This window comes from Eleutherodactylus coqui, chromosome 3, assembly GCF_035609145.1.
Source record: "Eleutherodactylus coqui strain aEleCoq1 chromosome 3, aEleCoq1.hap1, whole genome shotgun sequence".
Lineage (NCBI taxonomy): Eukaryota > Metazoa > Chordata > Amphibia > Anura > Eleutherodactylidae > Eleutherodactylus > Eleutherodactylus coqui.
Window position 1 is genome coordinate 236,832,505 of NC_089839.1, and position 25,868 is coordinate 236,858,372.

The 25,868-nt window shown below is 42.4% G+C and overlaps 1 protein-coding gene across 3 annotated transcripts in view; it reads right to left on the reverse strand.

Moving 5' to 3' along the window:
• Positions 1–25,868, reverse strand: part of LOC136619984 (potassium channel subfamily T member 2) — a 591,696-nt gene that overhangs the window by 145,636 nt on the left and 420,192 nt on the right. For all 3 annotated transcript variants that reach the window (XM_066594713.1, XM_066594712.1, XM_066594711.1), the window contains 3 exons: positions 24,807–25,023; positions 12,089–12,194; positions 6,061–6,233 (listed from right to left, as the gene is read on the reverse strand). In XM_066594713.1, coding sequence (XP_066450810.1) covers positions 6,061–6,233; positions 12,089–12,194; positions 24,807–25,023 — 496 coding nt within the window. The remainder of the gene's footprint in view (positions 1–6,060; positions 6,234–12,088; positions 12,195–24,806; positions 25,024–25,868) is intronic.

A 25,868-nucleotide genomic window follows, 5' to 3' on the forward strand; every position in this document is an offset into this window, starting at 1 on the left:
CGCGGGACAACCCCTTTCAGTGCCTGATAGTCATTTCAGAGATCATCGCTCAGTGAATGGAGGAGGAGCAGGCAAGAATATTGGCGCCTCCATTCACAGTAAATAGGCCATGGTTCATAGATGAGCAACAGCCTGTTTGCACAGGCCAATCATTGTTTCATTTTTGTGTCTGCAGAAACTGAATGTCAAATAAATTATCACTAGCTATTTAGTCACTGCGGACATTTACACTGAACGATTATCATTCAGATCACTGCGATGTGGCGAGAATCAGAACAATGAATGGGTTGTGTAAAGTTCTAAAACAATGTAATGAAATACTTATGGAGATGTATACATGTTAACACAGACTGGTAGAAATGTACTTTTTGCCAGCTGAGCAAACAGGCAGATTGTACAACATAGTTTTTAATTTAAAAGGGTTTTCCAGGTAGCACCAGCCGTTAGCGCCGGGATAGGAAACCACTGCTCCGACCTCTGTGTGGTGGCCGATGCTCGCAATTGCAGGCACATTTCTTACTGAAATCAGTGGGAGCTGCGTTTATAATTGCAGGCTGGGGTCCCATTGATTTTAGTGAGAGCTGCACCTATACAGGGGTCAGAGCGCTGGATTCCACTCCGACCCTGGTGTATTTTGCACTGACAGCCATCTAACGCTGCCTGTAAAACCAGTGATTTGAGTGATTTGAGGCTAACAGGAATGAAAGATATAATTTGCGCCACAGACAAATTATTTTTAGCTACATTTTCATACTGTAATTTCTGAAAGCTCAATGAGAAGAAAAAGATGTGTTCCAACACAGTGATATACATAGAGCTTGCTGTGTGTCATTTTCTGTGGCTGACACTATGTTTAAGGCAATTCTTTGCATAGCTATTACACAAATGGCTGCATTTCATAAAGGCCATTAAGGTACCCTAGGAAAAATGCTTTCAAATGGAATGACTACATCTCCTACAGACACATTTTGAAATGGAAAGCTGTGTGGGTTGTTTATTAGCTCTCCTGATTGCAATATTTTACAGTTCTTCCTTTTACACAATAGCAATTCAAAAAGAAGCACAGAGCTAAAATGGATTTTTCTCGATATTGTCACAAATATGAGCCATTGCAAACACTACTTAGACATTTCCCCTCTACAACAAGGTATATAATATGTTTACTTGCAATCAGGTTTTATTCCAGATTTATTTTAAATCTTCTTTATATAAAACTTTGTTGTTTTTTTTCCCCCATGACTTTGCACCAGAAGTCTGGCAGAAAAAAGTCACAAATTTTGGCATATGCCATAATTGTGTAAAACTTTTCGACTTTCTTCATTCTTCTAGCTGGAGTAGATTTGCATTTCAGGCACATGGACAGTCAAAAATGCACCAAAGAACCATGCCCCTGTTCCAGTGTCCTTGCACTCTTCCAATCCATCCTCAACTCTGCTGCTTAGCTTATCTACCTTTCCCCTCTTTACTCTCCTGCCTTTCCCCTCGGTCAATCCCTTCACTGGCTGCCTATTACCCAGAGAATCCAGTTCAAGTTATTATCAATGACATACAAGACCGTCCACAACATGTCACCTCCATACATGTTTGAGCTTGATACCTCCCCACTTGTAACCATCAGTCCTCGCAAGACCTTCTCCTCTACTGTACCCTAGTCTGCTCATACATAATCCTCTCCAAGATGTCTCTCGTGCATATACTATACTCCAGAACTCACAACCTCAACCCATCAGACTCTAAGCCGCGTGAAAAAACAAAGAAACCTAAAAACTTTCAACCTACTCTAATCCTGCTGCCACCACAGGATAAGCACCTTATACCTTCACCTACTGTCTGTTTGCCCTGTACAGTGTAAGTGCTTGCAGGCAAGGTCTTCTCTCTATGTATCAATTATGTACTATTTACAGTTCCTGTTTTATATATGCACTGTGGTTACATATGTAGTAGTATCTGCAGCTAAGATGTAGTGCAATGTAATTTAACCCTATTTTTTATTTGTATAGCGCCTTGGAATTAATGTAGACATATACAAAATAAGTAAATAATTTATATAAAAATAAATAAATAAAACAATAATAAGTCACTTCTAAATTAATTTGGTACCTCTTTCTCCAGCAGATTGCTGCTAAAGACTGGTGTAAGGTTGCCAATCTTTTGCAAATTCCCCCCAGTGTTCTCCATCAGTGTTTGTTTAAAGAAACTAATAAACACTAAAAGGTCTTTAGAACTTGTCATGTTTTTAAACACCTCCATGTCACATTCTGTAAAACTTTTAACACTTCAGGTGTCCAGCTGAGTTAGCATCTGGGTTACTCTTCGTATTCCTCACAGACTCTAGTTTAACTTCAGTGGTGCCCTGTGTTTTTTAATGCTCTTCTTTATTCTTGTATCAGAGAAGTTGATTTCTTAGTCTGATAATGTTTTCTATCTATACAACCACATAAACTTTTCCTTTAGTCATTAAATATTTTCTTTCTTTCCTCTTGTAAATGTTTCTGATGATATTTCAACCATCTACCCACTAACGTCCGAAAGGTACTTAAAGGTCCAGTTATAAATAGAGATGAGCGAGCACCAAAATGCTCGGGTGCTCGTTACTCGGGACAAAATTTTCGCAATGCTCGAGGGTTCGTTTCGAGTAACGAACCCCATTGAAGTCAATGGGCGACCCGAGCATTTTTGTATATCGCCGATGCTCGCTAAGGTTTTCGTTTGTGAAAATCTGGGCAATTCAAGAAAGTGATGGGAACGACACAACAACGAATAAGGCAGGCGAGGGGCTACATGTTGGGCTGCATCTCAAGTTCACAGGTCCCACTATTAAGCCACAATAGCGGCAAGAGTGGGCCCCCCCCTCCCACTGTCAGCGTAAAGATCGTTCTCCTCTGCCATAGCTGTAACAGCTGTGGCAGAGAAGAACGATGTTTGCCCATTGAATTCAATGGAGCCAGCAATACAGCAGGTTCCACTGAAAGCAATGGGCTGCCGGCGATCGCAGGATGAATTGTCGGGAAGGGCTTAAATATATAAGCTCTTCCCTGCAATTCATCCAGAAATGTGTTACAATAAAAATATATACCGGCGTATAAGGCGACGGGGCGTATAAGACGACCCCCCAACTGTCACCTTATACGCTGGCAATACAGTGGAGCAAAGAATAAAAATCATTACTCACTTCTTCTGACGTTCTGCGCCGCTCCTGCAGGCTGTCGCTCCCTCCTGGTCCACGGCAGAGCATTGCTTTCTGGACGCAGGGCTTGAAATCCCCGCCTCCAGAAACACAGCCAATCACAGCCATTCAATGACATCATTGTCATTGGCTGTGATTGGCTGAAGGCACGTGTGTTTCTGGAGGCGGGGATTTAAAGCCCTTCGTAGAGAAATCAATGCTCTGCCGGGAACCAGGAGGGAGCGACAGCCTGCAGCAGCGCCGCAGAACGTCAGAAGAAGTAAGTAATGATTTTTATTCTTTGCTCCACTGTATTGCTGGCGTATAAGGTGACAGTTGGGGGGTCATCTTATACGCCCCGTCGCCTTATACGCCGGTATATATTTTTATTGTAACACATTTCTGGATGAATTGCAGGGAAGGGGTTATATATTTAAGCCCTTCCCGACAATTCATCCTGCGCTCGCCGGCAGCCCATTGCTTTCAGTGGAACCTGCTGTATTGCTGGTTCCATTGAATTCAATGGGCAAACATCGTTCTTCTCTGCCACAGCTGTTACAGCTGTGGCAGAGAAGAAGGATGTCTTCTATATGTTCTCAATGGGGTCGGCGCTGCTGCCGCCGGCCCCATTGAGCGCATATAGAGAAGATTTATGGCCTTAAGAAGGACCGTTGGGGTTCTTGAAACCTAAAATCACTCCTAACACTCTCCCTATAGCAGCTCCACCAAGATACCACTTTCCCTGAACTAATGTCAGAATGCATCTGTGGCGAGCCGCGGGAGGGGCAGATTTTAATACTCGAGTGACACCTAATCTCGCCAGCCACTCACTGCAGGGGGGTGGTATAGGGCTTGAACGTTGCAGGGGGAAGTTGTAATGCCTTCCCTGTCTTTCTATTGGCCAGAAAAGCGCGCAAATTTGTCAGGGAGGAAAATGAAAGTAACCCGAACACCGCATGGTACTCGTTACGAGTAACGAGCATCTCGAACACCCTAATACTCAAACGAGTAACAAGCTTGGACGAGTACGTTCGCTCATCTCTAGTTATAAAGTATCGATGGCTACTCCTTACATCAATAGTAGTTCAGTGGAGGTCTGCAGCCCAGGACCATCAACAGTCAGCTGGAAATAGATCAATTTAATGAATGTTTTTCTCAACTTATCTCTTCATTTCTCTCAAACATTACAAAATATCACTGCTCCAACATGTAAAAAATATTTTCAAAATACCCCCTTCCTGAATCAGGAGGTCGAAAAAATTCTAATGCGTTCTAATGTAATTTTTTGCCTTGATGACTACAACCTCTTGTTTGGTCATAAACTGTAGCGGTTTATCATAATTACTGCTCCTAGATTTATATATCCCTTTGAATGCTTTTCATCTGTTAGTCTCTTTCCTGGCTTCCCATTAAACTCAGTATAAAATTTAAGTTACCGACCAATGTTTACTAGCCATAGTCTATTGTACTCCTCTCAAATTAGAAAGGGTAGTTGATGATAATTGTGTCAATTTTTTTTAAAAGGTGCATACTTCTTATAAGGCCCATTTTGACCTCTCTGACAATCTTTCTATGCCCTGTATGATCAGGCATAGATTTGAGCCACAAATTAGTGCCTTTTCTCCTTACTTTAAAGGGGTTTTCCAGGAAAATTCTATTGATGACTTATTATCAGGATAGATCGTCAATAATTAATTTGGCTGGGATCCGTCGCTCGAGAACCCGACCGATCAGTTGAGTGGGCGCATGTTGTCTGTACCGCAATAAGACAGAGGTTGGAGTGGAAGCTTCTGCGCTGACCTCTGTTTAGTGGCTGGTGCTTGTAACTGCAGGCACAGCTCTCATTGAAATCAATGGCAGCTGTGCCTGCACATCCAAGCGCCAGCCACTATAAGGAGATGAGTACAGAGGTTTCCGCTCCAACCTCTGTGTATTTGGAGCGGACGTCTCTGCGACAACCTTCCATTAATGAAAAATTGGCCTGAACTATGTCTTATTGAACACCACAGTAACTTCCCTCTTGGACACTACAGTAACGTTTCTTGTCACTTTTTAAATCTTACAAATTAAAAGAAAAGTTGTAAGAAATTCTGAAAAGTTGGTCAATGTTCTGAAGCCATCTTTAAAAAGTTGCATGTTACAATAAAAAACTGGCATAAACAAATTAATGTTGGCCACTGTGTTTTGTTTTTAATGCTAGGTTTCCATGATGACTTGGGATCACTTCTGAGATGTGCTAGAATTGCAACATTACAATGACTGTTTGGAATTCTTGTAAACTCCTACCCCCCGGTAAACATTAATATTGTATGAGAATCAGGTAATACTACAATTTTACAATGGCTCACGGGTGACCAAAAGCCCCAGCCTAAATTCATTTACATTTGTTATCAATCCTATATTTCAAACCCAAATGCAGTAGATACTAAGTCAGCTGCTCTGTATGTTTTCCTACTGGATTATCATCAGCTTCTCTCATATTCTCTTCCCCGGTGCCTGTAGCTTTTCCAGGCAAGACCTACTGTTACATTAAATTATTTTTGTTATAACTTATCTTTCCTAAGGCTGACTTTCAGTAGCTGAAAATGCTTCTGATTTTAGTAGGAGAAGGTTGCCTAATGAAAGTATTATAGGAAATCTCATCTATAATGTATACTTTGAAAACAAAGGTACATCGTAAATAAAAGTGAAAGAGCACTTTAAGAACTGTTTTCCATCATACCCAATGTACCTCATCAGATTTCAATTGTTCATACAAGACCATTAGATCAAGTTTCATTAAAAGATATTGAGATGAACATATACATGAAGGAAACATTTTTTATCAGGTGGCCTTTACAAGTTCTCAAAATTCAGACTTAATGTCTAATATATAATCATTTCTCAGCACTTACGGATTATCCAGCAGTAGTATGATTGGATTAAGCTCCTTCTTTGGTCTGTAATAAGCTCTAAGTGGAACAATGAAATTGTACAGTCCATTGCCTGCTGTTTCAGCTGCAACAATGATGATTTTATTTTTAAAACCATAGGCTTTAGCGTCTTCATAATAATTATGCTGACAACCCTGAAGAAATAAATTAAGTGTTTTAGTTTGGTGAAGTATTTAATTTATTTAATTTTTAGTTATTGTTTATCAACAAAACGTTACCTTGGAAATTATTAAAAGCAATGTGCCAACATACTAATAAATACTGTATGTTTTCACAAACAAACTCTAGATGCTAGCATTGTATGCACGGAATATAGTGCAGTCAATAAAGATGATGGAGAACAGAAGCAAGAGAAATTGATAAATGTGGAAAAAAATGGGTCAATGCAGTAGAAAAAGAAAAATATCCTGAAGTACACAGATTTATGGTGCGGATCAGTAGAACACAGAGAAGTACATGTTTTTAAAGCTGTAGTTGAAGGGCTATTGAATGCACATTACACATGACTGTTTAGAGTTGTGTGCTCCCAATGTGCTTTTTACGCTTTGTAGGGGAGGAAATATCAAGGTAAAAGAAGTAGAGACATTTCTTCTTGTTTCAGAACTCAACTTGAGAAAATTCCCCATTCATTAATGAAGATTTCAATAGAAGACCAGCTATGAATTACCATATATACTCGAGTATAAGCCTAGTTTTTCAGCACATTTTTTTGTGCTGAAAAAGCCCCCCTCGGCTTATACTCGAGTCATACTTACCTCCCAGCCTGCATCTGTGTCCCCAGCGGTGGTGCGGAAAGCTGCTTGAATTCCTGCATTCCTGGCAGCGATGCGGCAAGCTGCTGAAAATCTCCCTGTTGTCATCTCCTGCCGTCCTCTCTGCTCGGCTCTGTCATCCCCCGCCGTCAACGCTGTGATTGGATCGAGCGCCAGCCAATCACAGCCAGCGCTCGAACATTCACAGCCAATCACATGCTGTTGTAGAATTTTCCCCGCTGTCATCTCCCTGCTCGGCTTTCAAATCCCCCACTGTAAGCGCTGTCTAAGTAAGCTCTGTGATTGGATCGAGTGCTGGCTGTGATTGGGTGGCACTCAATCCAATCACAGCGCTTACTTACACAGCACCGACAGAGATGACAGAGCTGAGCAGAGAGGACGGCAGGGATGACAGCTGGGAGAATTCACGCAGGTTGCCACACAGACACAGACGCCGGCTGAGAGGGGAGCATGGAGGTTTGTTGTTTTTTTTTACCCAGTGTATACTCAAGTATAGTTAGGTTTATACTCGAGTCAATAAATGTTACCATTTTTTTGTGGTAAAACTTATTGACTCGGCTTATACTCGGGTCGGCTAATACTCGAGTATATACGGCACTTAATGATTGGGAAATTTGTTGGGCCAGAAGATATACTGTGCAATCAACAGAAACGAATAGGACTAAAGTAAAGTCAGATAAATATAAAGGCATTATGATTCTTGTGGAACACGTAAAATATGTCCAAAAAGAAGCAGAACACAAATTGTGTATTTATCTAAAAATTAGACAATGCCGATATAGGCAATAATTAAATCTATTAGTGTTTATTTTCTCTTGTTTTTGAGTACCCTACTAAAACTTTAACTCATTTATATTTGCAGTCTTAAACCTAATACACTACAGCTACTGCATATCTTCTTAGCATAATATGTTCCCACTGGTGGAACTAACATTGCTAGCCTTCAGAGTGCTGCAATCCTTGTCTCCTAAACAAAGTATAACTTTAAAATAAGCACAATATGAGTCAATTATTTTCCTAAACCAGAGATTTCTTTGGCCAGAAAAAAAAACAAATGTAGTTTATCATGACTCCTGTCTAAAGTGCATCCCCAGCTGCACTTTATCAAAGCAGTAGAAGATGCCTCATTAGTGAGGCCAGCCAAACAGTTTGAGAAGCATTGGTCTAGATAAAAGACACTTTCTATACCAACATAAAAGGCTTTCTTCCATAAGAAGTGAGACCTGGCAATTCTTCATCTGAGGAAGTTGTAAAGGTTAAAAAAGGAATTTTTTCTATTTAAATTCTTTATTAATAAAATTGGGGAGATATATTGACTGGAAGGTAAGAGTAGGTGGGATGTGGAAACTATTTGTTACAATAGAAGAGCCAATCAGATCATATTTTGAGGTATTGCTCCATTTTTCCTCCTTGAGAACATCTGTTTTTTTCTAGACTGCTTAGTGTGCAGATTTCGTTAAGCCATTCTTGAATACTGGGGGATTAGTATCTTTCTAGCGTCTAGGAATTAAGATTTTAGCTGTGTCTAAAGGGAATGGGAACAGTATGCTTCTTTTTCTCGCTTCCTAAGGGGAACGATGTTGAGTAGAATAAGTTTTGTGTAAGTATTACTTCATATTTAAAGATGTGACTTAATATCCTCTGTACTTCGCGCTAGAAAGGATGTAGAGATGAACATGAGAACCAAATATGTGATAGTGTACCTTCCGCTTTGAGACATCTCCAACAAATCGAGGAATAGTTTGGATCGAATTTATGTAGCAGCTCTGGGGTTTTGTACCACCTGGAAATAATTTTATAATGTTGTTCCTAATATATTATTAATGCTTTTTTAGACGCGCTTGCGCTGTGCGGTTTTCTCCCTTCGGCTCTGCTCGGCAGCATCGGCGTTTTGGCTCCGCCCCTTGTACGCATAATTGCGTAGCTCCGCCCCCGTCACGTGCCGATTCCAGCCAATCAGGAGGCTGGAACCGCCACACGTCATGGGGCGGAGCTACACGATGACGCGTACAAGGGGGCGGAGCCAAAACGTCGATGCTGCCGAGCAGAGCCGAAGGGAAAAAACCCATCTGCGCAAGCGCGTCTAAAAAAGCAAGAAGACCCCGAAATTAGACGGAACCATGGCGACGAGGACGCTAGCAACGGAGCAGGTAAGTGAATAACTTCTATATGGCTCATATTTAATGCACAATGTATATTACAAAGTGCATTAATATGGCCATACAGAAGTGTATAACCCCACTTGATTTCGTGAGACAACCCCTTTAAATTTGAATGTGAGTTCTTTAAGATGGTCTTAATTTCTTTTTGTGAGAATAGAGTGTCGAGATCCTTCACCCAACTGGTGATATTTGAGGGGTGCTCACTATCATATGTGGGTATATGCTATAGTTTGGAAATGATTCCCTTACAGGGGAAGCCTTTCTCAAAGATCTTATGAATAAGCAAATCGCAATTTATATTAAGAATATCAGTTTGGAAAAGAGATATCAAGTCCGTGATTGCATCATAATTAGAGATGAGCAAACGTACTCGTCCGAGCTTGATACTCGTTCGAGTATTAGCGTGTTCGAGATGCTCGTTACTCGTGACGAGTACCAAGCGATGTTCGGGTTAGTTTTACTTTCATCTCTGAGATGTTAGCGCGCTTTTCAGGCCAATAGAAAGACAGGGAAGGCATTACAACTTCCCCCTGCGACGTTCAAGCCCTATACCACCCCCCTGCAGTGAGTGGCTGGCGAGATCAGGTGTCACCCGAGTATAAAAATCGGCCCCTCCCGCGGCTCGCCACAGATGCGTTCTGACATAGAGGAGGGAAAGTGCTGTCTTGGTGGAGCTGCTATAGGGAGAGTGTTAGGAGTATTTTAGGCTTCAAGAACCCCAACGGTCCTTCTTAGGGCCACATCTAACCGTGTGCAGTACTGTGGAGGCTGCTTTTTGCAGTGTTGCACATTTTTTTTTTTTTGTATATCGGCCGTGCAGAGCATTGCACCCTGCAGTAATACTCCAGGGCCAGAAGTGGTGGTTAGGCAGGGACAGAAGACATATTGATTGAATATAGGCAGTGGGCCTTTGCAAAAACATTTGGGGAAAAAAAATCTATTTGGGCTGCCTGTGACTGTCCTTAGTGTTCTGGGTCTCTGCTGGGTGTAGTAGTTCTCCAAATTCATACGCAGCCAGCTAAGTGTTACAGCAGGCTTGCGCAAAATTATTTCCTGGCTCTGTCTGGACTGTTAAATCACCGCTGTATTGCAGTTCACAGTGCAACACTCTGCAGTACTTTGACATACTCCAGAGCCAGAAGCACTTAGGCAGGGACAGAAGACATATTGATTGAATATAGGCAGTGGGCCTTTGCAAAAACATTTGGGGAAAAAAATCTATTTGGGCTGCCTGTGACTGTCCTCAGTGTTCTGGGTCTCTGCTGGGTGAAGTAGTCCTTCAAATTCATACGCAGCCAGCTAAGTGTTACAGCAGGCTTGCGCAAAATTATTTCCTGGCGTTCCGTAAGTGAAGTCAGCCTCCAACCACAGGCCAATAAGCGGCACATTTAATTACAGCGTTCTGTTTCTGCATTACTGGTAATACAGCATGCTGAGGGGTAGGGGTAGGCCTAGAGGACGTGGACGCGGCCGAGGATGCGGAGGCCCAAGTCAGGGTGTGGGCACAGGCCGAGCTCCTGATCCAGGTGTATCGCAGCCGACTGCTGCGGGATTAGGAGAGAGGCACGTTTCTGGCATCCCCACATTCATCGCACAATTAATGGGTCCACGCGGTAGACCTTTATTAGAAAATGAGCAGTGTGAGCAGGTCCTGTCGTGGATGGCAGAAAGTGCATCCAGCAATCTATCGTCCACCCAGAGTTCTGCGCCGTCCACTGCTGCAACTCTGAATCCTCTGGCTGCTGCTCCTCCTTCCTCCCAGCCTCCTCACTCCATTACAATGACACATTCTAAGGAGCAGGCAGACTCCCAGGAACTGTTCTCGGGCCCCTGCTCAGATTGGGCAGCAGTGGTTCCTCTCCCACCAGAGGAGTTTATCGTGACTGATGCCCAACCATTGGAAAGTTCCCGGGGTCCGGGGGATGAGGCTGGGGACTTCCGGCAACTGTCTCAAGACCTTTCAGTGGGTGAGGAGGACGATGACGATGAGACACAGTTGTCTATCAGTGAGGTAGTAGTAAGGGCAGTAAATCCGAGAAAGGAGCGCACAGAGGATTCGGAGGAAGAGCAGCAGGACAATGAGGTGACTGACCCCACCTGCTTTGCTACGCCTACTGAGGACAGGTCTTCAGAGGGGGAGGCAAGGGCAGCAGCAGGGCAGGTTGCAAGAGGCAGTGCGGTGTCCAGGGGTAGAGGCAGGGCCAGACCGAATAATCCACCAACTGTTTCCCAAAGCGCCCCCTCGCGCCATGCCACCCTGCAGAGGCCGAGGTGCTCAAAGGTCTGGCAGTTTTTCACTGAGAGTGCAGACGACCGACGAACAGTGGTGTGCAACCTTTGTCGCGCCAAGATCAGCCGGGGAGCCACCACCACCAGCCTCACCACCACCAGCATGCGCAGACATATGATGGCCAAGCACCCCACAAGGTGGGACGAAGGCTGTTCACCGCCTCCGGTTTGCACCGCTGCCTCTCCCCCTGTGCCCCAACCTGCCACTGAGATCCAACCCCCCTCTCAGGGCACAGGCACTACTGTCTCCTGGCCTGCACCCACACCCTCACCTCCGCTGTCCTCGGCCCCATCCACCAATGTCTGTCAGTGCACCGTCCAGCCGTCGCTAGCGCAAGTGTTTGAGCGCAAGCGCAAGTACGCCGCCACGCACTCGCACACTCAAGCGTTAAACGTGCACATAGCCAAATTGATCAGCCTGGAGATGCTGCCGTATAGGCTTGTGGAAACGGAGTCTTTCAAAAGTATGATAGCGGCGGCGGCCCCGCGCTACTCAGTTCCCAGTCGCCACTACTTTTCCCGATGTGCTGTCCCAGCCCTGCACGACCACGTCTCCCACAACATTGTACGCGCCCTCACCAACGCTTTTTTTAGCCTTACTAAATTAGGTTCAAATAAGGATGAAGAATTGTTGAATGAATTAAAGCAAATAATACGTCTCAGAACAGATGGCTTAATGATGCTCTGGAAGATTTCAAACTCTGTCCCATATTAGTCACACTGTTTCACTACTATATTAAAGTTTTGCAAGTTTTTTCCTCTTACCTTATCTAGCCGTAAACAGCAAAATGGAACTTTTTCTGGCAACAGATGACAAAAAGTTGGTGAGCTGCCTATATATGGTGAATTGGGAGGATAGCCTTTAGTATACCTGAAAAAAGAAACAGAAAACATTATCTGCTGTCACTAAATACATTCACAAGCTCATTTCAGTCACGTTCCATTAAAATTAGTTTTATAGCCCGTTTCTAGATTATCCTGTTGTTTTTTCTTATTCACTCATAGATTGTGTTACAGATTTCAGAGTTTTAGTGATATTTTTTGTTCATATTGAATAATAAAATCTATTAGTGTTTTTAATTTTGAATTGACCCTACAGTTTTTTTTAATAAATTGTTACTTATGGTTCACTATAATAATAAGGCAGAGCTCCATTTGGCATTAATTATTTTCTACATTGTGGCGGGAATTTGTTAAGACCAGCCTTTCAGATGACGGCCGTAACAGGATTCTCATAGGCGCAGAATGGGCCTAGTGTATAAAAGGCACACACCTCTTCATACATTAGGTGCATCTCACTATGGTCCACTCATCTTTTGTAAACAGAACTGGAAAAGACACATAAATTCAGCAAGTATGTCTGCAAACACATTTATGAAGTGTATTAATGTGTTTATTATTGCGTGCAGCACATAGAGGAACGTTTATTAAGGGCGCCCACCCACTGGCGTTTGCGATTTTCGTGCGTGAAAAACGCAGCGTTTTCGGCGCGTTTTTCGCGGCATTTTCGCGGCATTTTCGCGGCTTTTTCCGTTAATTTACATTGACATTCATGGGTGCATTAACAGAAAAATAAGGACACATATGCAACTGACAGTTCCTATATTAAAAATTGCAACGGACTGAAAAAAAAAACGCCAGTGGACAGGAGTACATTCAAAACTAATTGCTCTTGAGAAAAAACGCAAAGGAAAAAAAATCGCCAGTGGGTGGGCGCCCTAACATTGAAGTTGGCATACACCAGTCTTAACCCACTAGACACTGGGGCAAGATGTACTGCATTTATTTTTAACTGCACACCTCTTAGCTGGGCACCGGTAGCTGGTAACACAGTAAATAACTCACTATTAGCAGCTGCACATCTGTGTGCAAGTTTATTTTCCTCTAGAAGCTCCCCTCATCTCTCGATAGAATTCTATGAGCAGCAAAAGTCACCATCCTCCTCTACTTCCCGCCTTCCTTCTTGCTATCTCTATTACTAGAGATAGGCATCACTTGACAACAGGCAGTGGACAGCAAATCAGAACAGAGACCCCTAGTGGCCAGCACTTTAAAGTGATTTTTCAGGACTAAAACATTTTAATAAACAAAGCAATGTGCAATTTTGCTAGTTATCACATTAGCTATCTCATAAGCACAAGTTGTTTAAAAACGTATTGATCATTTACGCAAATTGACTGTAAGGGCAAAGTCAGACGAGCGTTGTTTTGAGCGTGCCTGTATGCGCAAAAAAAAGCATGTCTGATAGAACCATTGATTTCCTATGGTGTATTCACATGTCTGCCTTTTACATGCGCAAAATACTCGCACTTGCAAAAGATAGGACATCCATGAAACGGGAAAGTCCGTGCTACGCGTAAAGATTCGCAGTGGGGACTACCCTCATCCACTGCCACAGCTGTCACAGCCTTGACAGCTATGGCAAAGGACCACGATGCCATACCATTTCTTTCAATGGGCCGGCAATATTGTTGCCAGCCCCATTGAAAACAATGGGATGCAGGCAACCCCTGCAGTGATTTTCGGGGAAGGGCTTGAAATATAAGCCCTTCCCTGAAAAATCATCCCTAGTTGCTGGAAAAAAAATTACATCACCTCTCCGCCGCTGTTGGGGCTCTGGCGTGACTTCTCGCTGATACCGGCACTCTTCTAAAGCTTCTTCTCCTGACGGGGATTTAGAAATCCCCGCCTCCTGAAAGGGCTGTGTCTGATTGGCTGAGCACTGAACCAATCACAAGCAGCACTCAGCCATTCATTGAATGACAGCTGAGCACTGCCTGTGATTGGTCACAGTGCTCAGCCAGTCAGAGGCAGCGCTCAGTCATTCATTACATCCAATGGGCATGGAGTTGCAGTTACACGCATTTTCAACATGTGTGGAGCGAATTTTTTTGTGCACGTAGGCGTGCAAAAGAAATCACTCATCTGACTGAGCCCTAAAGTAGGAAAATGGGTCAAATGACAGCTATTCTTAGATAAAAAGGTATATCATTAGCGCAAATGGAAATTATTGACTAACCGCTAATGTGCATTATTTAGCAGCTAATAATTATGAACTAAATATAATATCTTAGTTATCATCTCTCTAGCTAGAGACGTGATGAATATTGGACCATCAGCTTTGCAATGACCAATAAGACATAGTTAAAAAAAAATCTAAATATACAGCATGTTCTCACCAATCAGTCTTAACATTGTATCCTACTCCAGCCAGGTACCAACTAGTCATGCACTGATCACATGACTGTTAGTCAGAGGCAATGCCGAAGATTTACATATAGCCGAAATCATTGTAGTGATAAATTTGAAACTTATGTTTGAATGGTTTTTAAATGGAAATATTTTGGACACCAAGAAGTAATCCTGGACTAATAATGCCCACACAGTAACAGCTGCACCGCAGAAAGAATAGATCAACTATTCTAAAGAAAACTTTTCTGAGAAATAAAATATATACAATCTGATTCCTCCGAGTCTGTAAAGTTGTTCTTTTCACAACATTTGTAAAAACATGTTCCAACAATGGCACAAATGTGGCATTTGCAGTAATATCTGAGCTGGAATATATATTTAGCCACTGGAGCTTTATAGACATTACTGTACTGCGGAACCTCTTATTTCTGAAGCATGCTGCTAAAGTTAGAATTGTGCAGGGAAGAGGGACATACTTCTAATAAGATGTAATACTAAAGACAGAGGTGGTGCAATTTAAAAACCCTGGTGTAAAACCCCCTGCTGCTATCATTTCTATGACTCTGTCTTACATTTTTTCCAAACTACCATCATTATTTGCAAAAGTTTCTTTAGAGGGATGAGAACTCAGAAAATATGATCTTGCACAGACAGGATTTAAACCTCCTGCTGGAAAAATAAAATTGTAACGGTAATGATTTTTCTCTGGCAAGATTCAGGAAAAAATTACTTGCTCAGTACGTTTGAGAACAGGGTGTAGTTTAAAATATTTCAGCTGCTTTTTTTTCCTCCTGTTTTCTGAATTTCTGAAGCGTATGTAGGAAGAATAATAACAGTAATAATGATAATGACTGCATACAGTATTTCAATGACAAACCATTTCATATCCCATATTTTCTGATTTGAACACTAGGAAAGGTCTGCCTGTCGGTAACGCTTCATCTCATGTATGGGTATTGCACTTCACTATGGCGATCGTAGGCCAGCAATTGTCTTCCTGGGGATCAGCTAATTGTAGCATAGGAAAAAAATGAATTGCCTTTAAAGTTAGTGAGATTACCAAAAAAATAGTGCAGAAACCAGAATGTTTTGTTTTTTTCTATTTATCTTGGTACGGCTTGAATATACTTGTTCGTTGGCTATCAGGTATGTACTGGAACCAGGGTGCACCAGGGCAATGCTCCAACACTTTTTGTCTAGCTGCCAGCTGCCATGCTGAGGTCTGATGTATTTAAAAAAAATAAAATAAAATGAATCTTGTTAATATATCAAGCTGTGTTTGTGATGTGTGGGGTGTAGTAGAGCTGTGTGTGTGCATGTACCATGTAGCAGAGCTGTGTGGCGCATTGCACCACCAGAAACACTGGTACTATAATTTCCTACACAACTCAGCAGTCCTGACAGAACACATTGACCAACCTCCACCACAGAGATCCGATGGGCTGAAGGACCTGTGGTGATGTCACTGCTGTGGTAAGAGCCAAGCTGTGTTTGTCTTTTGTGGTAATCAAGCTACTGTGAGTGTGATGTGCCACCAGAAATACTGGGACTATAATGTCCTAATAATTACTAGTAATCATTAAACGGTCAGGATGATCAAATGTGTATGACTACCTTTAAGCTCATTCACCTTATCAGTCCTCACTTTGTTATCTTGACTGTTTGTTAATTTTTAATCTATGCTCCTAAAGTTGCTATCTGTCATTGACGTCCCTCACAAAACCTCACTTAATATTAAATTTTACTATAATAGTGAACTAATCGCTGAAAGGTCTCTGAAAGAGTACAATGCCATGATCAAGGGAAGATCTAGAAAAACGATGGAGAGAATTGTTGGTGAATTATATTAGTGCTATTCATTTTTGCTATGTGTGAAGCAACTTAAAAGAAACAATTGTTGGCTTAAGGCCTTAGTCAGACGGGCGATTTTTCGCGCGATTTGCGCATGCGCATGCGTCCGGCGATTTTATAAAACCATTGCTTTGCAATGGTATCGGACACATGAGCGCTTTTTATGCGCTCGTCTGATAAATTATAGAACAAAAAATCGCAGATCGCACCTATCTGCGATCTGCGATTCCTGTTCTCTTCTCTATATGCGCTCAATGGGGCCGGCGGCAGCAGCGCCGACCCCATTGAGAACATATAGAAGACAAATCATTCTTCTCTGCCACAGCTGTAACAGCTGCGACAGAGAAGAACGATGTTTGCCCATTGAATTCAATGGAGCGGCAATACAGCCGCTCCATTGAAAGCAATGGGCTGCCGGCGTGCGCGGGGTGAATTGTCGGGAAGGGGTTAAATATATAAACCCTTCCCTGCAATTCATTCTAAAATGTGTTAAAATAAAAAAAAATTGTATACTCACCTTTTCGCTGCAGCCGGATTCCAGCCGCGGCCGCTGTCAGTTCTCCTGAACTGCTTCTTGGCACTATTCAGCCGGCGGGGCTTTAAAATCCCCGCCTGCTGAATGATCTGCCTCTGATTGGTCACAGCCCTGACCAATCAGAGGCTGAAAACACTCACACACCCATTCATGAATGGGTGAGTGACTGCTGCCTCTCAGCGCTGAGCCAATCAGGGGCAGGTCTGACTCACATCCATTCATGAATTCATGAATGGGTGTGAGTGAGGCATGCCTCTGATTGGCTCAGCGCTGAGCCAATCAGGGGGCAGGTCTGACTCACACCCCCTTCACACCCACTGCAGGACGGCCGCACGGAGCTCCGGCTGCCGGCAGAAGGTGAGTATACAATTTTTTTTTATTTTAACACATTTTAGGATGGATTGCAGGGAAGGGCTTATATATTTAAGCCCTTACCGACAATTCATCCCGGGCTCGCCCGCAGCGCATTGCTTTCAATGGAGACGGCTGTATTGCCGTCTCCATTGAATGCAATGCGCTGGACAGCTCCGGCCCGTTTCTAATGAAACGCGGCTAGGAGCAGATTTTCGGGCGATTTGCGGGCGACTTGCGCGCACCGGTCACGCGATTTGCGGATGCGCATCCGTCATGCGATCCGCAAATCGCGCGAAAAATCGCCCGTCTGACTAAGGCCTTAAGGAGTATTCCGATTTCAGGCAATTATGACTGATAAGAGAATACCCATTTCCTCTCCGCGGTCACCAGTGGCCAGGATTATGGAATCAGCCAAACTGGCCACACTGTTTCTGTAAATCCCATAGAAGTAAATAGGTGTTCCAGAGATAGCATAACAGTCACTTACACTGTTTCTGTTACTTGCAAGATGTGGAAATAACGTAGCTTACTGTACTATACTTTTTACACAACTGCAGTTCACTTCTATAGGAGTTAAGGAAACAACACAGAATGGCCAGTTTGGTTGTTTCCATAATCCCGGCCAAGTCACATAGAGGAGAGATGGAGGAGTTGAGCCAAATTGAGATTACAAGTGTGCAATTCTAGAGATAGGTATGGGTCCCTCTCCTCCCCTCTACACAAATATTATTTCTGACTAAGGATGAGCGAGTATACTCGCTAAAGCACTACTCGCTCGAGTAATGTGCTTTAGACGAGTATCTCCCTGCTCGTCCTTAAAGATTCGGGGACTGCTGCGGCTGACAGGTGAGTCGCGGCGGGGAGCAGGGGAGAGCAGGCGGGAGAGAGAGATCTCCCCTCCATTCCTCCCCACTCTCCCTCGCAGCTCCCAGCTTCGCGGCGGCCCCCGAATCTTTAAGGACGAGCAGGGGGATACTCGTCTAAAGCACATTACTCGGACGAGTAGTGCTTTAGCGAGTATACTCGCTCATCCTTATTTATAACCTATCTTTTGATGACCTATCGTTAGGATAGGCTATCAATAGTTCATTGGCTGGAGTTTGCCACTTAGGACCCCGGCTGATCAGCTGATCAGGCACTTGCTGTTAGAGCCACAATACATAGGGGTTTAGAAAGGAAGCAATTAGTTTTTACCCCTGTAGTGGTTTGGCACTCATAACTGTAGGTGCAGCTCTCATTAAAGTCAATGAGAGTTGTGCCTGAAATTACCAGCGCCGCTCACAACGAAGTAAAGCCCTTTTAAATAATGTGTTAGATAGACCATTGTTTTATATTTAAGGACACTATAGTGACATAGCAAATCTGATGTCAATATTCAAAAAGGGGTCAAAAAGTGAACCTGGAAATTATAGGCTTACAAGTATAACTTCCATGGTGGGTAAAATGTGTAACGGGTTTCTAAGAGATGCTATCTTGGAGTACCTCAATGAAAATAGTTGTATAACTTCATGTCAAGATGGGTTTATGAGAATCACTCTTCTAAAGCCGATCTGATCGACTATGAGGTTTAACGCTGATAAATATAAAGTTATGCACAGGGGGCAAGGGAAATATATGTCCCCATTACACAATAAATGGGAAACCACTGGGTAAAACTGACATGGAAAAGGACTTGGGGAATTTAGTTAACTGTAAACTTTAAACTTAACTGGAGCAACCAGTATCAGGCAACTGCTGCCAAGGCAAATAAGTTCATGGGGTCCATCAATAGAGGTATAGTGGCACATGATGAGAACATTGTTATTCCTCTTTACTAGTCATTGGTTAGACCACACATGGAATATTGTGGACAGTTTTGTGCATCAGTACTCAAGACGGACATATCAGAGTTTGAGCATGTTCAAAGATGGGCAACTAAATTAATACCCAAAAATTAGGGTTATTTAGTTTAGAAATAAGAAGACTAAGGGGGGACCTAATAGCTATGTATAAATATATCAGACGACAATACAGAGATCTTTCCCATGATCTAATTGTACCAAGGACTGACTGTAACAAGAGGACATATTCTATGGTTGTTTACTGTAAGAGCAGTGAGAAAAAGTTCTAGAGGAACCTGGATACCTTTCTTGAGTGCAGCAATATTATATTCTGCAGTTAGTAGATCACTTCAGAAGACTTGTTGATCCAAGGAGTTATTCCGACTGCCAGATTTTCAGTCGTGAAATAATTTTTTTCCTTAAAATGAAGAAAATTTGCTTCAACCTTATGAGGTTTTATTTTTGCCTCTCTCTGGATCAACATTGCAGAATAATAGGCTGGAATGAATGAATATTAGAGATGAGCGAGCACCAAAATGCTCGAGTGCTCGTTACTCGAGTCGGAGTCGAACTTTCAGTGATGCTCAAGAGTTCGTTTCGAGTAACAAACCCCATTGAAGTCAATGGGTGACACGAGCATTTTTGTATATGACTGGTGCTCCGCTAAGGTATTTGTGAAAATCTTAGCAAATCACCAAAGTCATGTAAAAAACACAGAAATGGATAGGGCAGGCGAGGAGCAACATGCAGGGCTGCATTTCGGGCCCCGAGGTCTCACTATTAAGCCACAATAGTGGCAAGAGTGAGACCCCCCCCGCACTGTCAGCATAAAGATCGTTCTCCTCTGCCACAGCTGTAACAGCTGTGGCAGAGAAGAATGATGTTAGCCCATTGAATTCAATGGAGCCGGCAATACAGCCGGCTCCATTGAAAGCAATGGACAGCCGGCGAGCGCCGGATGAATTTTCGGGAATGGCTTAAAAATATAAGTCCTTACCTGAAAATCATCCAAAACTGTGTAAAAAGTAAAAAAATATATATACTCACCTTGTCCCGGCAGACGGAGTTCAGCCGCGTCTGGCTGGCAGTTCTCCTGAACTGCTGTGAGTAGTATTCAGCAGCCGGGGATTTAAAATCCCCGCCTGCTGAATGAGCTGCCTCTGATTGGTCACAGCCTCACCAATCAGAGGCAGCTCTCACTCACACCCATTCATGAATTCATGAATGACAGCTGAGAGCTGCCCCTGATTGGTCCCTGCGGTGAGCCAATCAGAGGCAGCACTCACTCACCCATTCATGAATTCATGAATGGGTGTGAGTGAGAGCTGCCTCTGATTGGTGAGGCTGTGACCAATCAGAGACAGCTCATTCAGCAGGCGGGGATTTTAAATCCCCGGCTGCTGAATACTACTCACAGCAGTTCAGGAGAACTGCCAGCCAGACGCGGCTGAACTCCGGCTGCAGCTGTATTGCCGGCTCCATTGAATTCAATGGTCAGTGCTCGTTTAATCGAGACGAGTACCGCGTGGTGCTTGTCTCAAGTAACGAGCATCTCGAGCACCCTAATACTTGAACGAGCATCAAGCTCGGATGAGTATGCTTGCTCATCTCTAATGAATATGTCTTCTTTTTGATTTACACACTTTGTTACTATGGCATATGCTGTGGATATAGCATAATTGTCTGAGATGGGCTCAGATGATCCCTTACAACAGAATAATTGAAAATAGGATATATATGTATTATATATATATATAATTCTTTGCCTTTTGACCCATTATGCTTACGTTTTTGTAGCATGATTGATTTTTTTCCCTTTAAAGGCACATCGGCTCATTCCTTATGCTGCTGTTTCTTTCTTTTTTTTGTTTATCTCTGGATCAATAGGTGAAAACAAGAAAAATCTTACCTCAGCTAATGCAGGAATTGCTAAAACACATAAGAAATTAGCTGCATACAAGCAGGCACACAAAGTTGTCTGGAACTGCAATTTCAATCAGATATAGCTTTGGTTCGGAGTATTGTAAAAATAAATGAACCCAACTATGTACAGTGCATAATTTAAGTCAATGAATGAGCAAATACAACTAAAGCATTTTCTCAAAATATCACTAACAACAGGAACTCTGCAGGCACAAAACAAATCAATGAGTTACATTTGTCAAATCAGCAGTGATGTTGTTTTTCAATTATCCACTGGAGTGAGTAATAAGATTAAGATTAAACATATTATCAGAGATTTAAAAAACCCCAGTAGTCAAGTAGGCTATCCCGTATGACAAATGCTGGTGTTTTCATATATAAAATGAAATCCTATCTTCCATGGTTAGAAAATACTGAGATCGCGGTTCTCATTATAATAATACAGAAAATGTCAGAAAATATTAAAGATTGGGGTTCATGCATGCAACAATATAAGGCTAAATTCCCATTGCATTTCAATTCATGTTGGGGTTCCGTCCTGGAGATCCATCTGGATTGCCAAAAACGATATCCAGGCATCTAGTCGACTATGCTATTCTGTCATGCCAAGTCATTTTATTCTCCATAATCGAACAACTTTTGTTGTATTGTTCCTATTATTCCTATTAGAAATTTATGATCACATTAACAACTGGGTGTTACCAGTGTCAGACTGTGCAAGGAGAGTGAAGAGAGTGTTCCATGCTCCTTCCACATACTCACAGAGCAGCCATACCACTCAAAAACAGCTCTGTTTTGGCTCTGCTAAGCTGTGAAGTAGCTTTGAGCACCAAAAAGAGGAGGCTCTGCCTGCTCAGCAATGCAGCAATGATGCAGCTAGCATGTAGGAGGAGAGGGAATCTATTTTTCCGCTGTTTTTTGACACTGAGACAGCAGGGGTGCATGGCTAAGCCCATTAGACATTGTACAGACAGAGATGAAAGTATTATTAGTCATGAGTGTACACTTTCCTTTGGGTTCTGCTATGCACAAAACTCCAGACCTGGGCAGGGTGGGGGTCTTGGACCTCCTGAGCCTACCCAAAAAAGCTAATGCTAGTAAGCATAGTTAACAATCGAGCTTCCATAAGACTTAAGGCTTCCATAAGGCAGAAGGAAGCTGGGCACTGGACGTGGATACCCAGCAACGGCCAGCCAAAAATTATAGTTTGAGCCCCACCCATATATTTATTGGAACTATTTAGGAGAGCACTGCCAAAATTTGGTATTGATCGCGCAGATATGGGAAATACCTCAGTTTCATGTGCTTTGCTGTTGCCACTTCAGTGAAACTGTGAGGTAATGTATGCACAGATGGGTTATGTTGTTGCCTTAAGAAAATGGCCCTGATATGTAAAGCTCTATGCTGCTGTGTGATGTTATGATGCAATGTTAAAGTATATCAAACCCTTCTATGGAGTGATATACTGTAAATATTATTTATGGTTTAGTTAAGTCTATTGTTGCTTCAAAGGATTGTCTCCACAGGGTCCCCACTGCACCATCAAATGCCATCGATATCAACCTGTTTCAACTTCATAGGGACACACTCCTTTGACGAGAGGAATTAGAGAGGAGGAAAAAACCTGGGCAGATCGACCCAGGAAACGGGAAGAGAACCAGTAAGGGGGAGAGAACCAGTATTGAAGTAGTGTAGTGCTGTGCTGGTTATTGGAGCGGTGATGTACAAATTATAAAAGTGCAGCCGGCCTAGTATGCTGGTCAATAAAAGGTCTTAGCTTTGGGAAGCGTGATAGAGAACTAAAGGCAAGGACACTGGCATAACACGTTGGTGAATCGCAAATTCCAAAGGAGTAGATTCACTAGTGTATATTGAACCAAAGATGCTTTATTTGAAACCAGCAAGACCTCTTAATCAGGCAGCTCAATAAACATATATTGGCATGCTCAACATACCACTCCACAAAAAGCCAAGGTAGTAAAAACCATAGTCAGCCAGCAGCAGAAATTCTGATGGCCAAGAGCAGTGCCATGAGAATTCCTGCCGCTGGCGGCTACGGTCTTTATTGCTTTGCCTTTTCGTGGACCATAATGGTAAACATTAGAGATGAGCGAGCGTACTCGGAAAAGCACTACTCGCTCGAGTAATTTGCTTTATCCGAGTATCGCTGTGCTCGGGTCTGAAGATTCGGGTGCCGGAACGGAGCGGGGAGCTGCAGGGGAGAGCGGGGAGGAACAGAGGGGAGATCTTTCTCTCCCTCTCTCCTGCCCGCTCTCCCCTGCTCCCCGCTGCGACTCACCTGTCAGCCGCAGCGGCACCCGAATCTTCAGACCCGAGCACAGCGATACTCGGATAAAGCCAATTACTCGAGCGAGTAGTGCTTTTCCGAGTATGCTCGCTCATCTCTAGTAAACATACCAACATATGTTCACCCATCTGTCCGATGAAGAGGCCTGTAAACTTCAAAACGTGTTATTTGCTGGTTTCAAATAAAGCATGTATGGTTCAATATAAACTAGTGAATCTACTCCTTTGACATTTGGGGTTCACCAATGGTTTGCTCCAGTGTCCTGGCCTTTAGTTCTCCTCTTCATCATGCTTGTCAATGCCCAGTAGTTGAGAGAATATCTAAAAGTTTCTCGGAGGATTAATGAGCTATTGACAGCATGTTTTTAACTTATTTTAAGCTAATACTTTAAATGTACATTAAAAATAAACGTGTATAAACATATGGAATTTTAAGCATACTTGTAGTTTTTTAATGTATATGTTAAATGTATAACCATATGCTTCCATAACTTTGTGTCTATTTTTACATATGCGTTAACCATACAGCCATATGTTTCCATACGTTTGTGTCTCCTTTACATTAAAAAGTATACTTTTTCTTATTCTAAGTTTTTCCTTGTAAATAAAGTTTTGTAGTTAAATACTTGTTTTTTAAGCATTCAAGAACAAAACATGCATATTTAAACATATGGAAATGTACAGTTTTGACTGTAATATAATTTTTTTTGAAGTACAGAAAAGTGTAGTATGCTACAATATTCTATCCCACAAAAAGAAAAATGTAAGGGAGGTAAAATACATGCAGTTTTAATCTACGTTTGACCAATTGTAGTATATGGGTACATCCAGCAATATGTGTTAATTCTTTGATTTGAACTGTATACACTCGACACGTAGCTAAAATGTAATATGAACAGCCCAAAAATTGTGGTTTTTTTTAGAGGACGGGTGGATGCAATTATTTGAAGAGCACCGCTCATCTCAGATGACACATCTCTTCAATCACCAACCAGAAACTGGGAATCTTCTCCAGCTCAAAAATGATGAAATCTAGCTAATGGGCTAGGGAATGGAACAATTGGAAATCCAGCTTTTAACCAAAACTAAGTTTTTAGATTAACTTTAAAGGAAGGAAGTTACATGTTTTTATCAACAAAAGTTTTATTTTGAAATACACATTATAACTAGAGATGAGCGAGCACGCTCGGATAAGGCAGTTACTCGAACGAGAATCGCTCTTCCCGAGTAACTGCATTCTTATCCGAGCAGGCTCAAAGGGGCATCGGGGAGGAGCGGGTGGGAGCGGGGGAGAGACAGAGATATCTCTCTCTCTTCCCCCGGCTTCCCCCCTGCCGCCCCCCCCCCTCCCTCGCCCGAGCATGCTCGGATGAGAATGCAGTTACTCGAGAAGAGCGATGCTCGCTCGAGTAACTGCCTTATCCGAGCGTGCTCGCTCATCTCTAATTATAACTAATAACTATCCCACTATAACTTTTTAGATAATAGATGTTATACATACTCCTTAGAATCAGAACATTCATCATCAGATGGGTTGGTTTCATCTTCTGACTGATCACTGAGAAGATCGCATGGCTGCATGTTTGCATTGTCTGCAAGTTCAAGCACAGGTGCAATACTGGGTCTCCTTCCTTCTTTACTAACTTCTGAGGGGAGTGTTAGGTTTGGTCCAGTCGTAGAATGGCAGGTTGTGTCTTGCAAGTCTATTGCCACTGTGCCTGTAATTAAAGATGTAGAGTTAATAGTAAATGCATCTTCTACATCAATTTACTGCATTCTATCTACATTACCCTGGGCATGCTCATGTATTTAAAAAGATCACAATTTATCCACATATGTACAGTTAAAAGTGTGTGTTGAGGTATAATACTTTGTTCAACCAGTAATTTTATCTAAGCTGCATGTCTTTTCTGTTCTCTTTCACGGTTTCTATAAAAGCACATTTTCCAGCTTACTGAATGGCCAGGTTATTTTTGGTAATGATATATCAGATGTTATATAGCTCCGGGCCAATTATCCTATTGCTGCTCTTTTTCCCCCTTATACTGTTCACTAAACCACGAAGGGTGGGATTCACTTAAACTGACATTTTACACGGCTGTCTATGTAAACACTTCATTGGAGGGAAGCACATGTATAAAGGGATGCTACAAGCTAGCGAAGATATAAACTATGATTTACAGCGGATTAGGACATAAATAATGGTAAATTTGATGTAAATCCTGCTAAGCCCTGCCCCTTTTCTCACCACTTTTCAAAAATAGTGAGGAAAGGAAACATTAGTACATTTTGGTGCAAAATATGGCATGAACCAAATTGTACAACTTTTCAACACTAGACACTTAGCATAAACAATTTAACAAATGTATCCCTATGTGAGAAGTTACAGCAGTATTGCCCGTCTCCTTTCTTTCTATTGACTGTTTTATACTAGTATAGACAGTGGAGGTATCTGAACCATTTGCAGATCGCCTGAAGCCAGGGTGCTGTGGTACTTATCCCTAGTAAGATATAATAACAGTACTGCTGATATATAGTATTATTCATACAAGTACAAACAAAA